This window comes from Rhamphochromis sp. 'chilingali' (genome assembly GCF_963969265.1).
Source record: "Rhamphochromis sp. 'chilingali' genome assembly, chromosome: 7".
In the NCBI taxonomy this organism is placed as follows: Eukaryota; Metazoa; Chordata; class Actinopteri; order Cichliformes; family Cichlidae; genus Rhamphochromis; species Rhamphochromis sp. 'chilingali'.
The window spans coordinates 41,430,123-41,444,094 of NC_137934.1; the positions used below are offsets into that span (position 1 = coordinate 41,430,123).

Here is a 13,972-nt window from a genome sequence, read left to right on the forward strand (position 1 = left end):
TCTGAGACAGCTCTGCAGGGCCTCGTTTGCTTTCATCAATAAATAAAGAATACATCAAAAACATAACAGTAGTAAAGGAAAATGCTACACAGAGTTTTATATCAGAGTAAAGAAAACTACATGCAGAGTTGCACGATACTGGCTCATCTGCAACCACAGTTATCCCAGACGATTATAGAATATGAATTTTATATTATAACTGTATGTCACTGAATGTTGTCAAGTATGATTTGCACTTTAAAATGTATATTAAAAAAACAGAACCCAATTTTTATGACACCTATTAAGCTGATTGTGAAAGGAAGTTACTGCCTTCAGTTTTCTCGCTGGTCACTTTGTTTCTTCGTCGGGATTGTGCAAAGATTTTCTTGTCCTTTGTAAAAAAAACATAAAAATGCTCCTTTGTGTGATATAAATGTGAAGTCTTTACTTTGGCTTTTCATTTACAAACATACTAAGTGCTGCTGTAAACAAACACTTTCTATGCAGGTTTTATTCAGTATCTGAGCCATAATTGTCTCTGTCCAGCTAGATTTTGTAATGCACCACCTGTACAATGCAGAGACAGCTGTTGTTGCTTCTTCTGCCACTGTTAACACAGTTTTGGTTTTGTGGTGGCAGAGGACAGATCAGCTCCTCCGTCCCAGCCTGCCCTTTACGCACTAAAGCTTTAATCGGTGCCCTGGTTACATGATTACTGTCTGTGTGTCGGTCCCTGTTATTCTCCTGTTTAGTTGAGCGTCATGACTAAACTAATACTTACTTTATTGTCACGTGTTTTCGCTACTGTGCGTGTGATGTGCTGTCAGGAGGACAGATGTCTTCTTTAAGGTCAGTATTTCATTCATCTGCACACATTTATGGGCAAACCTTTACAACAGGTGTCTCTGTGGTGTTGCCTCTGCATGAACACACATGAAGTCCTCGTAGATGGGAGTATTTAAACCATCACTCACAGCGAGCTGTGCGATCTGTGCTGAAACTGGAGCCTCCTGGAGGCTCTTTTTCTTTCCTGGGTGGAAATTTCCTCTTCAGATTCTTTGATCGAGTCCAAACCGTGACGGCACGGAAGACGGGCGCAGATCAACGTCCTGATTTTCTGAAGCAAAGAGTGAGGCGGTGCCACAATGGGTGACTTTAATCATGTGATAATATGTAAGGTGTCGACACGTTACACATTTTAAGTAACGAGCCCGACGATGACGAGCGGCTGTGCGTCTTGGACGCCGGAGACGCGCAACGGCATGAGGAGCTCAGTCTGTTTGGAGCCACCGGCTGAGATCATTCATCACTCCCAGCACTGACCGACCGGCCGACTGAACAGATAGCGGGATACAAACAGACTCCTTATGTCTCTGTGAAATATCCGTCAACAAAAGATGGATGTCCTCCTCGCCCCCCCCAAAAGATACGACAGCGACGGGTGAGTGAAATCGGAGATGCTGCGCACGGCGGCCAAAATCCCGGAGCTTTTGTGAACAGGGCTGTGGGTGTGTGCGCGTCAGGCTCGCTGTTAAACCTTCAGACTGCACTCGCCAACTTCCCCCGCTTTCATCAAGTCATGTCTGATACAGAGCGATGGGCAAGTTTGACGACAACGAGAGGATAATCCTCAACGTCGGGGGGACGAGGCACGAGACCTACAAAACCACCTTAAAGACGCTGCCGGGGACGCGACTGGCCCTGCTCGCCTCCGATTCGGACATCGACTCCGTGCTGGATCAGCTGCAACAAGTCCCCGGCTTCATCGAGTACAACGCGCGGACCAACGAGTACTTCTTCGACCGTCACCCGGGCGTCTTCGCCTACGTGCTCAACTACTACCGCACCGGCAAGCTTCACTGCCCGGCGGATGTGTGCGGACCGCTGTTCGAGGAGGAGCTCTCCTTTTGGGGCATCGATGAGACGGACGTGGAGCCCTGCTGTTGGATGACATACCGACAGCACCGGGACGCGGAGGAGGCTCTGGACGTGTTCGAGCTCAACGTGGACAACGGAGACGAGGACGACGAGATAGGGAAGAGACTCGGCATCGAGGACGTGGCTGCCGACGGGAATGTCAGCCTGTGGAGGAAGTGGCAGCCGGTAATCTGGAATCTGTTCGAGGACCCCTACTCATCCAGGGCGGCGAGGGTAAGAGCGCACCGCTGCGTCTGAGGCTCTCCAAAACACACAATGAGCTCCACTCTGCTAACTCTTTGCCTTTCATTCACAGAAACAAACAGCAGCTCACGCTGTTAAGGGTAGCTCCACAGTTTCACTGCATGAGTCAAATTCACAAGTTGGCAAGTTGTCTCGAAACTTGTCCACCTCCCCAAAATGTGAGCGTGGCGCTCCTGAAGTGTTTTCTTTGCAACCAAAGCTTTACTGTGAATAGGAAGAACCCATTGCTTTATAGCGAGTCCTGCTGATTTCCAGATTTAATTATGCCACTTTAAAAATAAGCAGATTTTTCCAGTCATGATCAAACAAGGTGCCAACACCGTCAGGGTGGATATTCATAGCAGCAGTGTTGTATCCTGTATCTGTCTCTCAGTGCTTCCTGTTTATCGGCCCCAGCTTGGGAAATATCACTCCATCACTGACACTATTTAGATCACAGCCAGCCTTTTCTAATAAACTGCATCTCAGCACTGCTCCAAAGAAATGTGTGGGACTTTCATCTTTTCTAAAATTAGAGCAGTGCCTCGTGCTGGGAATAATAGTGATGTCAACTTATAGGCCACATGTGGCATCTTCATCTTTCCTTTCTGCTCATCTTTTAGTTATTTTAGACTCGAGCACAATGTGAAATCAAAGGATTTAACCACCCGGCTCACGAGGCTTGTTGTTTACTGAATGTGCAACACCAAGATGTTAGAACCAACCCAGACAAGCACACGCTGCCCTCAGGTGTTATAAATCAATCAGCAAAAGTTTGGGAATAGTTCATTCAGTCTCTCTGCAGAAGTCCACATCTGGAACAGCTGCCTGTCTGCTTTCAGAGCAGGAGCTGTGGTAAGCTCGCCTCAGGCTGCTGGTATATTCTGGGGCAAATTGTTCCCTCATTGGCTGATTGATGTGCTGTAAGAGGGAATATGAGCAAGTTGTGATGTCATGTTGTGTAAATGGAAATGATGCCTCACAGTCTTCAGGATGTCTCAGACAGCATGCTGCTGCTGCACAGGTTTGAGTGATGTAGGTGATTTGAAGGGTAATTAAACACAAAGACAGCGACGCAGGAACAAAGCGCTCTGGCGAGGTTTGATCTAAGTGTCAGGGCAACGAACATCTGACCTGACATCACTGTTCAGGGTGTGGTTAGAGGTCAGGGGGGCTGGAAGAGCTCCTGAAGTGCTCATAGCTGAGGCCACATTTATGATATATCGTTAGCTTCATAGCATAATTGCCTAAGTCATTTGACTAAGTCAATGACTTAGGCACTTATGCTATGAAGCTAACGATATATACAAACCAGGGCTCAAATCTGTCACATAGAAATGAACGGCATCATGTTTCACTGTGCGTGGTTAAAGGAACGTGCCAGTATCACATTATTCTTCCTCCACTCGTACCTGAGTGACCTGGCATAATTTACAGTTCAAATGAAACCTTGTTTATGTCGTGCTGGGACTCTGTGCAGTCTCTCTGCTCATGCACTGTCTGACATTTTTAACTAACTGTCTTCTGATTCGCTGTCTCATAAATGTAAGGCAGATAGTACTATCATGAGAAGACTACATCAATCATATCGGATGTGTTTGACATCAGAGAGCCACAGATAGAGAAGAAAACTGTCTGAAACGAAGCTTTTACAGTAACAGTATATTGTTACTGTTACATGCATATATTATGTATAGAAAAAGGCATGATAAATTAGGTCCACTTTGTTGTAATGGAGCTGTTTGTTGTAACCACAGTGAATGAAAAAGAAACATAAATAAAAAAAACGCAGTGCTAAAACGAGGCTCCCACTGTGGACGTGAATCAGAGTTCTGCTTGACAGTATTGTGATATTTTGCAATGCCAGCGCCACTCCTCACACCTCCTTCATCAGCCTTTCAAAAAGAGCATTTTGTCTTGGTGTCCATCGTTGCTGCAGCTGCTGTGTCAAAGCTCTGATGCCAGCTTGTTTCTCTCTGCGACACCAGCGGCACTACTTGATCATCCATCTGTGGATTTAATAAAACTATTTGTTTCAACACACTGTGATCTTGATGTTAGTACAAGATTAATATTTCTCTTAGCATTATTTAAAATAAATACATTTTGAAAAAATACAGGCAGCGCAGTAAGCACAGCAACAAGAACGTCCTGGGTTTGAATCCCCACAGCTGTGAGTGGTTGTGTCTCAGCCTTGTGACAGGCTGGCCACCTGTCGCCTCGCGCCCTGAGCTAGCCGGGATAGGCTCCAGCACCCGCCACCCTGGAGAGGTTGGATGGACTTGAATATCTGTTAGCTGATATTGTTTTTATTTCTTTCTGAAGTTGGTTTTCCCACATTTGTAAGTTTTTACAGCATATATAATATCCAAAATGTCAACAACCACTGGTCTTTAAACCGGGGACAAAATCATCTCAGAGAAGATCGGCCAATAGAAAGGTGGTGAAGGCTCCTGCAGTGCCACTTGGAAACTGAATATCCTCACCACGGCACGATTGTTGCATCCAGTACAGCTCTTTAGCTTTTTCACCCATAATCCTCGGAGGCTCTGAAGGCGTCCGTAAGTCAGGCACAAATGCTCCGCCCACAGGCTGATATTAGGCTAGATATAACCTACAGCTGAGGGAAAATATGCTTTTATCTTTTTTGGTGAAAACATGTAAGCACAAAGTAGATTTCTGTGCTTCGAGCATTTATCGTACCGCGTCTGTACAGAACAATAAGAGCTGCTGTTATATATTCACCACACATCCTGCTCATTGATAAATTTCCCCTCAGTATGTTTGAGCGTTTGCTTTTCCTTTCGTCAGTAAACTGAATCAGGCTCTGCCTTCTTCACGCAGCAGCTCATCCATCTAAAAAGAGAACAGCAGAGTCCGTTTTCACCATTATATCATTCCTCCTCTTCAGCGTCTGCAGGACCACCATGAGGCTGATGTTTAAATAAAGAAAGCAGAGTTGTTGCCTCGCACAACAACTCATCAGACAAAGTTTGCCGTAACAGCAGGTGATAAGGCAAACATACATTTCTTAATTATGTTGTACTGATACGCTAATTCTATCATAATTCTGTGGTGAGATAAGAATTGTTCCAGTTCTGAAAACTGTGAAAAATTGCAGAAAAGCCAGAATATCAGTGTAAATTTGTTCACTCGTGGAATTGCTACGAGCCCATGTTCTCAGGTCAGAGGAGTCCTCAAAGATCAGCAGGAAATGTAAATGTCCTTTCACTCGTCATTTCAGAGTCTGACTCTATAATTTTACCAAAGTGGAGGTGCTGGGCAGGATGAGAGTGTGTGGGTGGGCAGGTGACCTCGCCCCAGATCGCTTGTCCTCCTCTTTCAGTCCATCAACAGACTTTGAGCGAGGATGACGGCAGGGAATTTTTCCTGTGTGTGAAAAGGCTGACGTTCCCACACAAATTTGAGCTTGGATTTATTTCACATCATTAATCTGTAAATGGAAACTCTAACTGATGGGGACAAAATTCAATCTTTCCAGCCTTTTGTTCCTCCAGACGTGGCTGCTAATTTCTTGGAAGTGTTTCTTGGCGATTACCCTGCTGACAGAGGAAGGAGCAGACGTGTAAGAGGTAAATATTGAGTTAGTCTCCGCGTCGCTTTAGTAGCAGGACGGAGTAGATGGAGATGAATGCTCGTGTTTACAACACGCATACGTCTGTCTTCCTGTAGCAACACTAACCAACCGTATTTTCCTGCCACCAGTACAATAGAGAAGCATCTGGCTTCTTGAAGTCCAGACGCCCACTCACATCCTGGGCCATCTGATCTCAGGAATTTGCATGATAAGGTGGGGCCAGGTTTCACAATGAGCTCACCTGAAACCAGGGCTGGACTGGGACAAAAAATCGGCCCGGGCATTTTGACTAGAGACCGGCCCACCAAAAATGTGACGTCATTCAGGGGTAAAATCGCAAAGGATTCTGGGAACTTGTGGCAAGAGGTACTAGCACATGCAGGCTTTCAATTGAACTCAGTTACACAGCGATAAAAAGAAACACAAAAAATGGCAAGAAGCTGTTGTATTATTAACTGCAATAGCCGGTGTTGTGCCAAAAACTGATTTCCGGTATTTGCCAAAAACTGATTGCTCGTATTTAAATTGCTATAAGTAACTTGTTGGGCTATAATATGTGAAACACATGTCAAATGCATCCCTCACGGATGACATACAGTCATCTCTCCATCTCCATCTCTCTCTGCTGCTCTTCTGTCTCCTCTGTCACAGACTTCTCCACTTTTGATGATAAATCAGCCTGGTGCAACATGTAAGGATTGGCACAATTTGTTAAGATTTTGAGGAGTTTGAGAAACTAACCTTAAGCATAAAATAAAATGTACTATCAGTAACTTCATAGCACCCGCCCAGCAGTATTTAAACTCCGTCATGCTAGCTAGTAGCAGTAGCAGTTATTCTAAGCGACTGTAAAAAGTCAGCACAACGAAAACAAACTACAACTAAACTTGGTTTATATCTGACACAGACAGACAGCAGGCCATAACTTCTTACCTGAAGTTCAGTTCCTCTGCCACTATGACCGGCGGCCGCCTCGGTCTCTCCTCCTCTTGCCTCCCCTTTCCCTTATCCACCTGCTGGCCTCCACCACTTGCTGATGTTGCTAAATCTGTGGAAGCTCTGCCATAGCTACCGCCAAACAATTCAGTTATTTTTACACATTTGGCAGCATCTGCCTGAAGGGCTTGTTTCTTTTTGGCCCTAATTTTTTCTGCACCTCCTTTCCTTTTTTTGTTCTCCATTTTCTTTAGTTCGTCTATAAGATTGCTAAACAAGGGGGAGGGTGCATCCAACCTCCTCGGCTGTAATTGGTCCAGCCCAGAGTCGATCATGACCAATTGGCCAATCCAACACCTTTCATTATTTATACCCTTCCAAAAAAAAAAAAAAATCGATCGGCCCATAAAAACAAAAAATCGCCAGCAGCCCACCGGGCAAATGCCCGGTATGCCCGATGGCCAGTCCAGCTATGCCTGAAACTCTGGCTGATTGGGGCCCACACCTAGTTTCACACCTTGGCTCAGGCAATTAGAGGATCATCAGGGGTCCTTTTGTCCCTCTGTGGGGGGTCACTCCCACTAGGTTTATATCTGGGACTCTCCACCATTTGACCTTAGAACTGAAGAAGCTTCTCGGATGAGAGGTGAAACGTCTTCAAGCAACTTAAAGAAGTCCAGACGCTTTTCTTTGCAAGCTCCTTTGACTACGATGACCTGGATGACTGAGAACCTTCACAGATATATACAGCAGTAGATGATTTCCACATATTTTTCCTTTTGTAGTTGTATGTGATAAATATTACCTGCTGAGGAAGTTGTAAAACGTCTCAGGGTTGTGATCTGCTGCAGTCCCAGTTTTCTTTCTAACTCACTGTGTTCAGGGACCCATAAATCAAAGACAAGCTGAAATCCATCCTGCGACAGGGTTCACCTCTGTGCAGGGTGCCGTGCACGGCGTGATGTTGTAAGGATTTTCAGGGGGTAGCTTTGGCCAAACGAAGTGCACAGCTAACAACCGAACACTTTCTTTATATCCAGGGAACATGTCAATAATGTGAGTTATAACTAGAGATGGCACGATACCACTTTTTTATGTCCGATACCGATATCATAAATTTGGATATCTGCTGATACCGATATGAATCCGATATAGTGTTTTTTAATCAATAAAACAGTTTTTTTAATATCTTGCTGCATTTTGTATAAGTTCATACTCAAGTTTAAATAAACAACAACACTAAAGCTATTCTGTTATACCTGTATGTAAAAAATACACTGCACCCAAAATATTTCATAGTTCAGCAAAACTGATCAATCAAATGAACTTAAACCTGCACCATTCTCCCTATTCTGGTATTTTAAAGAGTACTTAGCAGAAATATTAAGCAACCTAACTAATAGGGTTCCAACTCCCAGCAAAAAGAAATAGGGAACCACCCTCCACCCCATGATGCTTAATCAACGTAATCAACTTTAATTTGATGCAGTGTGAAAAAAAATGCACAGAAATAAATAATTTTTCAAGAATAACTAAATAGATTCAACATCTTTCTTCAACAGAACTGCAGACTGCACAGATGGTACCTTCCCAAAGGAAAAAGTACTATAGCTTACTAGGGTATATTAGACTTAACAGTTACTATATACAGTAATTGACTTCTATACATTTTACATCAGATTAAAACTTTGGGTGTAAGATTCAGATAATTATTTATTAAAAGCTTGACATTTTAAATGAGAATAAGAAAGAAAAGTATGTCTTTGTGCCCCCTTTTCCCTGTTAATGCCCTATCGGCCCCCCCGGCTCCCGGTGGCAGTCGTCCCAGGCCTCAGTCAGGAGGAGAGGGCGCTGCTCTTGCGGCGACCAGCAGGTTGTCTTTGTCTGTCAGTGTTTTTACTTTTTTTATTTCATTCTTTTATTCCTTTATTTTATTTTATCTTTTTTTTTTTTTTTTGCCTGAGGAAATCCTATAGCATCGGCTTGTGCTTTGTGGAACTTCTTTTAATGAAGATGGGTTTTTTATTTCGCATGGTTTTATTATTGGCAATCCTGACGGTTGTTTGGAGTCAGTGCTACTCTCAAACAATTACACATCATTGCTTGGTACGGTAATATGTCCCTGAATAATAAGACCAGACTTAACAACCTGGTTAAAGTGTCTGTCAAGATTTCAGGGAGGTCTCAGGTCCAGCTTGTGGACTTTTATAACAGGCCGGTGCTGAGCAAGGCAGCCTCTGTCCTGTTGTGTTCAGATCACCCTCTCTTTAATGATTTTCAACTGCTTCCATCAGGTCGTCGTTATAAAGTGCCTGCAGTGAAGACAAAGAGACATAGACTGTCTTTTGTACCTAGTGCTATTATCATAGTTAATAACACTAAACCATGAGTGTTGTTGCCATTGCACATTGTGCTTTTTTGATGAAAAATCTAGGTTGTTTTATCAGGCTTATATTATATTATTTGATTTGATTTTTATTGATTAGCATTCAAATATCTCAGTGAAAACAGAACAAAGATCTACCACCAAGCAAGAAAGCATGAGACAAGGCTAATCAAAAGGTATTGGCTGAAGCATTTGCTTATTACGCTAACCCTTTTAACAAAATATCTTTTTGCATGCAGCTCCTGTACACAGGGCTCTTGGTGAGGTGACGTGTTGGTTGTCTGTTTGTTTGTTTGTACGGACATACTGCAAATCAATTTCCCGTTAGGGACAATAAAGTTACCATTGACCATTGGCTAAGCTTTGCTAGATCGCCCCTGCACAGTTACGTCAGCTGCGTAGAAAAAGATCCTGGTGTAGAAAGTAATATAAAATAAATTCTAACAACAGCTTATCAAGCTTAAACGTTCAGCTGTTGTTCAGCCGCTGGTTTCCTCTTTCTGGCGTGAAGTGAGCAATAAACAAACAAGAGAGACGGACTCACGACGGAAAAGCTGATCAGCTGATCATTAAGCAGTTTCATGATTGAAGTAGCAGCAAGAAGACGCAGTCGCTCCATATATCGCTTGTTAAGCTTAACGCTGGAATGCTTTACAAACATTCAGAGATGAACTTACACACTTGCTTTACTTCTCTCTGGGGTAACTTCATCGGAGATGAAATGCTGGTTTGGTAGCGAGGCTACAAATACTCACAGCTGCTCTATCAGGTGAGCACACTGCTCCGACATGCTACGGTTATGAGCCGAGTTACGCCGTGTCGCAACTTTTGTGAGATGCTTTTTTGATATTTAATGGATCGATTACATTTTTTATTTCTCTCCGATATCCGATCCAGTAATTTACGTCAGTATCGGACCGATACCGATACGTAATATCGGATCGGTCCATCTCTAGTTATAACACTGACCTCAGACCTCTACACTGCATTTCAATGAGCAAGCTGGATGAAGAAGCAACAGCTGGATGTGAACTGGGATTGTTTCTGATCACAGTCACTGAAACCACAGAGGTGAACCCTGTCACAGGAGCATATCTGCTTTACCTAATTTTATGCCCTTACATTTGTAGATGTTATTGAGTTTTGTGCTCTTGGAAGTAACTGACCTCTCTAGTGTGCAGTATCATCGTCTTGTGACAAAAACAGGAAAACTGATAGAAAATGCAAATTATATTCAATTATGTTGAACTGTGTGTTCATATGATATGACCTTCAAAACTGTTGTGCTTTCCTTAATAATCTCAAAAAATCTCAGTCCTTTTTTTTTTTATTGAACAAATACGTTTTAATTTCTGATTGTCCCTCTACAGACACAAACTTAGAGATGTTCCCTAAACCCCGAGTCCGCTAGGGTGACCTATTATATATTCAGTACTGAAAGTAACTAAAGGTAATACTGGATCTGTGAAAGAGTGATAAAAGAACTATCTGGGCTTTAAGTGATGACGTATGAACCCTGCTTCTGGGTCCAAACTACTCAGAGTTTATTAAGGCTGTTGTGTTTTTAACATGTTTTAGTGCTTTGTATCTTGTTCTATTTAATCTCAAAAAGCCCCTAAAAACAGTCGGTGATCACTGTCGGCCTCTCTCCGTTTTTAAAGCTCAGTTTGCCCTTACGATGCAACTACAGCCCAGCCCATGCAGCAGTATATGAATGACTAACCTCGTATTGACCCTGTGCACGAGACAATGCTAACTTCCTGGTTTGAGACCGGATGTGGGGTTGTGCATTTCCGGTAGCTTTACTTTGCGGTCAATCGCTACTGCGAAGATATCCTCCAAAATCATGTCCAAAACTCGAAAACGGAAAGATGGCGTTAAGTTACAAAGAGCAGAGGTGGGAACACTCACCGCTGTTGTGTCATAAAAAATCTAATGATCAATTTTGACGTTTAAAGCGTTTAGATCGATCAGTTGTTTACATCACTCAGCACAAGCAGAACTGCATCACTGCAGCAGAAGACACCTCGTCCACACTCAGAAGCACATCTCTGTATAGTGACTGGTCTTATGATTTAAACAGGCAAATGTTCAGCATTCAAACTACAGGTGAAGAACAGTCAAACCAGATGTTTCCCCGTTATGTCGAGATCAGCTAGTCAAGTACACACCTACACAGCATGTTAACAAACCGTGAAAAAAGCCACACAAAAAATGAATGATTGCTGGTAACGGTTTCTATACATTAGTATGTACGAAGGGTATGTTGTGACTTACCTTCAAAATTACAGCGGTCCCTCGCTATAACGTTCACCTTTCACCTCGCTGTTTCACGGATTTTTTAGTGCAAGTTTGCATGCTTTTTTTTTACGTCACATTGTGTCCTGATCGCTGCAGACGATCTCCTCCGTGACGTCTCTCCTGTACAGTACAGAATCGCTGCATCGATCGTTAGCAGTGTGACCTACTTGATTTCACCTATCGCTGGTTATTTTTAGAACATAACACCTGCGATAAATGAGGGACAGCTGAGAAATATAACATTTGAATCCCTTTTCTCTTTTGCTCTGAGGCGCGGGGGAAAAATATCGACAAGTCGATGAACATCATTTACAGATATATTGGGTAAATGCCCAAGACATCTATAGAAATGTAAATCGCCGCTTGATTCATTCATTTGCTTAACTTGTTTTGGACCGTAAACCAGGCGCGAATAGGACACCGGAAACAAAGCTCCCCACAGGAGTTTCTGCACCGGAAGTAGCATATGCTAACGTGCACATAGTCAATTGTGGATGAATAATCTCAGTTGTTCTCCTGACTGAAGTCTGGTCCGTTTACAGCATCCTGCCATGCGATTGCATTTGTCTCTAACCATCAGGAACCTTCACGTTAACTTTTATCGAGTGGAAAAAAGTTAGCGTTCATCCTCCAGCTTCACAGTTAATGTTATGCTAACATCCCTCTGTTAGCATAGCTAGCGATCACGTAGCACATCATTATATACCAGCTAGCTCAACTTCAGTGACCCTACAAACGTCACTGCTGTTTAGTTTTATGTCTCCATGCTTTACAAATACAGGCCATTTTTCATTTATGTTGGAAGTGATAGCAGAGCTGTACGTTTGAATTTTTTCAGAAATCTCTCAGTCAGAACATGCAATATCATGCTTAGGTGGAAACTAGCGAGCTAACTTCCTGCTAACTTCTAACTCCGTTAAATTTACTAAATTCTGTTGTCATGGATGCCTGGATGTTAAACTTAATTGTTACACCTGGTAGAGCAGAACGCTGATCATTCTATTACAGATGAAAGAATTTAGACGACTTTCAGTGATGCCGCAGTGTTTGTTTGACTTTGGGACCTGAAGCAGAGTTTGGGCTCAGGCACGGCTAATGATGTCACACTTAAAGACTGGATAAGCCACTGGGGAGATATTTTGGAAAAAATTTGTGATTGCTCACCGAGCAAAAGTTCTTTCCGATCATTCAAAGTCTTTAATGCTCGCAGATGGCAAATGCTGTAAAAGCATGCCCCATAATAAATGCACTATTTCACAAATGGACCGACCAAAACATCCACCTTGCAAACAGTGCTACAAATTTAAGGGTAAATTGCTCGATGTTTAGCTGATAGATTCAGTTCTATTCAGTTTTATTTATATAGCGCCAAATCCCAACAATAATAATAATAATAATAATGGATTGGATTTATATAGCGCTTTTCAAGGCACCCAAAGCGCTTTATAATGCCACTATTCATTCACTCTCACATTCATACACAATAGTTCCCTCAAGGTGTTTTATATTGTAAGGTAAAGAGGTACATTTTCAGATGCTATAGTTTTGTCTTGCACAAGATCATTTATTTACAATGATATCACAACGAGTGTGGCAATTCTCCACATGACAGCTTCATTAACAGCAGAATGAGTGGCACCAGGGCATAGCTCTGTGTCAGATCAGCCGTCTATAGCTGTCAGAAAGCCTTTCATGTGTTTGTCTCTGCAGGTAAGCTCAAATCCCAAAGTCTGAGCTGTTCCTTTAACCAGCTCGTATGCGAGTGTTCATGTGCCAGCAGTCAGTGGTAGCAGGCGTGTTTCTCTGAGCTCCCCACACTGTTTCTATTGTTGTAGCCATCCTGTTCTCTTCTCACTCTCAGTGCTGTCTCTTTAATCTGCATGCAGTGTGTTTTAAGAGTGACTGTCAGCATGTCCACTGGTGTGTGTGTGTGTCTCTAATAGTAGGAAGTCTGAACATTTCTGGTTGATTATGATTCTGAAAAGGAAAAGTGAATGTATTTTGGTTGTGTGTCTCTGTGTGTATTTGTGTTAACCTGTTTGTTTGTCCCTCTCATGTCTCTGTAGTTGGCCATGGCTGGATTAGGAGGGTAACAAAAAAAAAGAACAAAACAGAACAAACAGCCCACCCACTAGCTTTTCCATTTCCCCTGTGTATGCTTTGAGGCACAGTTTTAAATGATGCCTGACTTTGTTGTGCCCCCCACCGACACCCCACACCCCCAATTCTTCACAAACGCCTCACCCATCCACCCACGCCCACAGCCCCCATTTTTCCATGATCCCATCTGAAACCGCAGCTTGCTTTCTGCCACTTAAAAGGTTAAAAACCCAAACCGTCTGGGTGCCGCCTGCCGCACGCCTGAAGATACCGAAGCCAGGCTGCACGCTCAGCCTTCCTGTTGTCATGGCAACATCATTGCTCATCACCACGGCCTGTTTTCATTGAGATGTGTCCGGTCCGTGAAACTGATTGATTTCAGAAACCTGCTCGACCGTGAACCCTTAATGTTCAGTAACCCCTTGCGTGCTGGCTTGTTAGTTCTGTGATGCCAAAAAAAGGGTGTTTGAGAGTCACTTGCACAACAGATCTGCATTTGCATGTCTCTT

General features: G+C 43.2%; 1 protein-coding gene across 7 annotated transcripts in view; it reads left to right on the forward strand.

The window, feature by feature from the left end:
- Positions 1–1,000: 1,000 nt before the first annotated feature.
- kcnc2 (potassium voltage-gated channel, Shaw-related subfamily, member 2) overlaps positions 1,001–13,972 on the forward strand; it is a 123,414-nt gene continuing 110,442 nt past the window's right edge. For 5 of the 7 annotated variants that reach the window (XR_013972201.1, XR_013972202.1, XR_013972203.1 and 2 more), the window contains exon 1: positions 1,002–2,133. Coding sequence is in view for 3 of the 7 variants with exons in the window: in XM_080886866.1 (XP_080742992.1) it covers positions 1,579–2,133 (555 nt within the window). In the remaining 4 variants the exon portion in view is untranslated. Of the gene's footprint in view, positions 2,134–13,972 lie in introns of all 7 variants that reach the window. The other 2 variants (XM_080886867.1, XM_080886868.1) reach the window with 1 other exon arrangement.